At 62.3% G+C, this 2277-nt stretch overlaps 1 protein-coding gene across 1 annotated transcript in view; it reads left to right on the forward strand.

Annotated features, from left to right (window-relative positions):
• The window catches only part of SYT7 (synaptotagmin VII), a gene marked incomplete at its 5' end in the record, with an annotated part of 5927 nt that overhangs the window by 2856 nt on the left and 794 nt on the right, over window positions 1–2277 (forward strand). Inside the window, 2 exons of the mRNA XM_009887727.1 lie at window positions 345–615; window positions 1533–1702. Coding sequence (XP_009886029.1) covers window positions 345–615; window positions 1533–1702 — 441 coding nt within the window. The remainder of the gene's footprint in view (window positions 1–344; window positions 616–1532; window positions 1703–2277) is intronic.

The raw sequence follows: 2277 nt of genomic DNA on the forward strand, positions 1-2277 counted from the left end.
CTTGCGGCCGGGCCCAGCCGCGGCTCAGCCAAGGCGATGTAGCTGTTTCCCCCCCACCCCCACCCCGGGGACGGCATGAGGGAGAGGTGCCGGAGACATGAGGGACGGGCTGTCAGGAGGAATTTGGCTAATTGGTGCTCCCCGTGGCCGGGACGCGTGGCGCCGAGCCAGGAGTCGTCTGAGGCGATGGCGGTGGAGAAGCTGATGCCCCCTGACAGCTCGCGGGGCCGGGTGCTGGTGTGAACCGAGTTTGGGTGTCGAAACTGGGGGGGACGGGGGTGTGCAGACCCTCCTGGTGGCACCCCGGCGCTGTGCTCACCACCTTTCTCCCACCTCCGCCGCAGCTCTCCCCCGGCTCCGAGGATGACGAGGGCCACGACGGCGTCAGCCGGGAGAACCTGGGCCGCATCCAGTTCAGCGTCGGCTACAACTTCCAGGAGTCCACCCTGACCGTCAAGATCATGAAGGCACAGGAGCTGCCGGCCAAGGACTTCAGCGGCACCAGCGACCCCTTTGTCAAGATCTACCTGCTCCCCGACAAGAAGCACAAGCTGGAGACCAAGGTGAAGCGGAAGAACCTCAACCCACACTGGAACGAGACCTTCCTCTTCGAAGGTAGGGGCTGGGATGGTCTGGAGTGGAGTGGGGTGGGAGCAGAGCGGTTGTAGGACCCTCTGTCCTCCCTCCCGGGCTGGATCAGCTCAGCTCGAGCTGCCGGCGTGGTGGCCATCGGTGATGAGACGGGTTGGCCAAGCCATCAAGGTCAGGTTGGAGGTGTTTGCTCTTCATCCCATGAAGGGGACACGGGGGGAGGCTCCTTATCCCCCCATCAGGCACCCGTGGGTGGGTGCATACGGGGGAGTTAGTCCGCTACCAGCCACTGTGGTGGCCATCGGTGATGAGACGGGTTGGCCAAGCCATCAAGGTCAGGTTGGAGGTGTTTGCTCTGCATCCCATGAAGAGGACACGGGGGAGGCTCCTTATCCCCCCATCAGGCACCCGTGGGTGGGTGCACACAGGGGAGTTAGTCCGCTACCAGCCACCGTGGTGGCCATCGGTGATGAGACGGGTTGGCCAAGCCATCAAGGTCAGGTTGGAGGTGTTTGCTCTGCATCCCATGAAGAGGACACGGGGGAGGCTCCTTATCCCCCCATCAGGCACCCGTGGGCGGGTGCATACGGGGGAGTTAGTCCGCTACCAGCCACTGTGGTGGCCATCGGTGATGAGACGGGTTGGCCAAGCCATCAAGGTCAGGTTGGAGGTGTTTGCTCTGCATCCCATGAAGGGGACAAGGGGGGAAACACCTTTTCCCTCCAGCAGGCACCCATGGGTGCATGCGCACAAGGGACTTAATCTGCTACCAGCCACCGTGGTGGCCCGAAGCCACGAGAGGTGCACCGTGATGTTGCCTGCTCCCCATCCACTGCCTGGTGCCATGTCCCCATCAGCACGGGCAAGGCGGGGTGGCATCAGTACTGGGTGCTGCTTGGCATGGCCACCACGGCTCCTCATCCCCTCCATCTCTGGCACAGGGTTCCCCTACGAGAAGGTGGTGCAGCGGGTGCTGTACCTCCAGGTCCTGGACTACGATCGCTTCAGCCGCAATGACCCCATCGGGGAGGTGTCCATCCCCCTCAACAAGGTGGACCTCACCCAGATGCAGACCTTCTGGAAGGATCTGAAGCCGTGCAGCGACGGCAGCGTAAGGCCCTGGTCCCCCTCCCACCCCTTGGGGACAGTCCTCGAGGGGAGGCTGTCCCTGTGGTGTCCCACCAGGACGACCACCCTCTTGCTACTCCAACAGGGACATTTTCTGCTTTGCGAGAAGGTTCAACGTCCGATGGAGAGGTTTCTCTTCCCAAATCTTTATCTATAAATTAAGGCGCTAAATAGCCCAAAGCGAGCGTGTCTCGTTTTGGGTCAAAAAAGAGCTGTTTCAGGCAGATCTAAAATGCAAGTTTTCTTTTTCTCCTGCCTCCGGCAAGACCAGAAAACGTCCCATCGGGGATGGCCCCGTTTCCTCCTGCCCTGATTTTCCCTGCGGCCCCAAAGTCTACCCTTGGGACGGCTCTGGTGGGGGGGTCCCAGCCCATCACCCCCCTCCTGCGGGGGGCGCGCAGGACCTTTGGGTGCCCCGTGAGGGCTTGGGCTGGGTGCCGCGCCGAGGGGTGGGTGTTTTTGGGGCCCCCACCTAACGGCCTGTGCGGGTTTGGACTAGATGATGGGGGTCGGACTAGACGATCTCCAGAGGTCCCTTCCAACCCTGACCGTTCTGTG

Source organism: Charadrius vociferus, unplaced genomic scaffold, assembly GCF_000708025.1.
Source record: "Charadrius vociferus isolate BGI_N301 unplaced genomic scaffold, ASM70802v2 scaffold1066, whole genome shotgun sequence".
Taxonomy (NCBI): Eukaryota; Metazoa; Chordata; class Aves; order Charadriiformes; family Charadriidae; genus Charadrius; species Charadrius vociferus.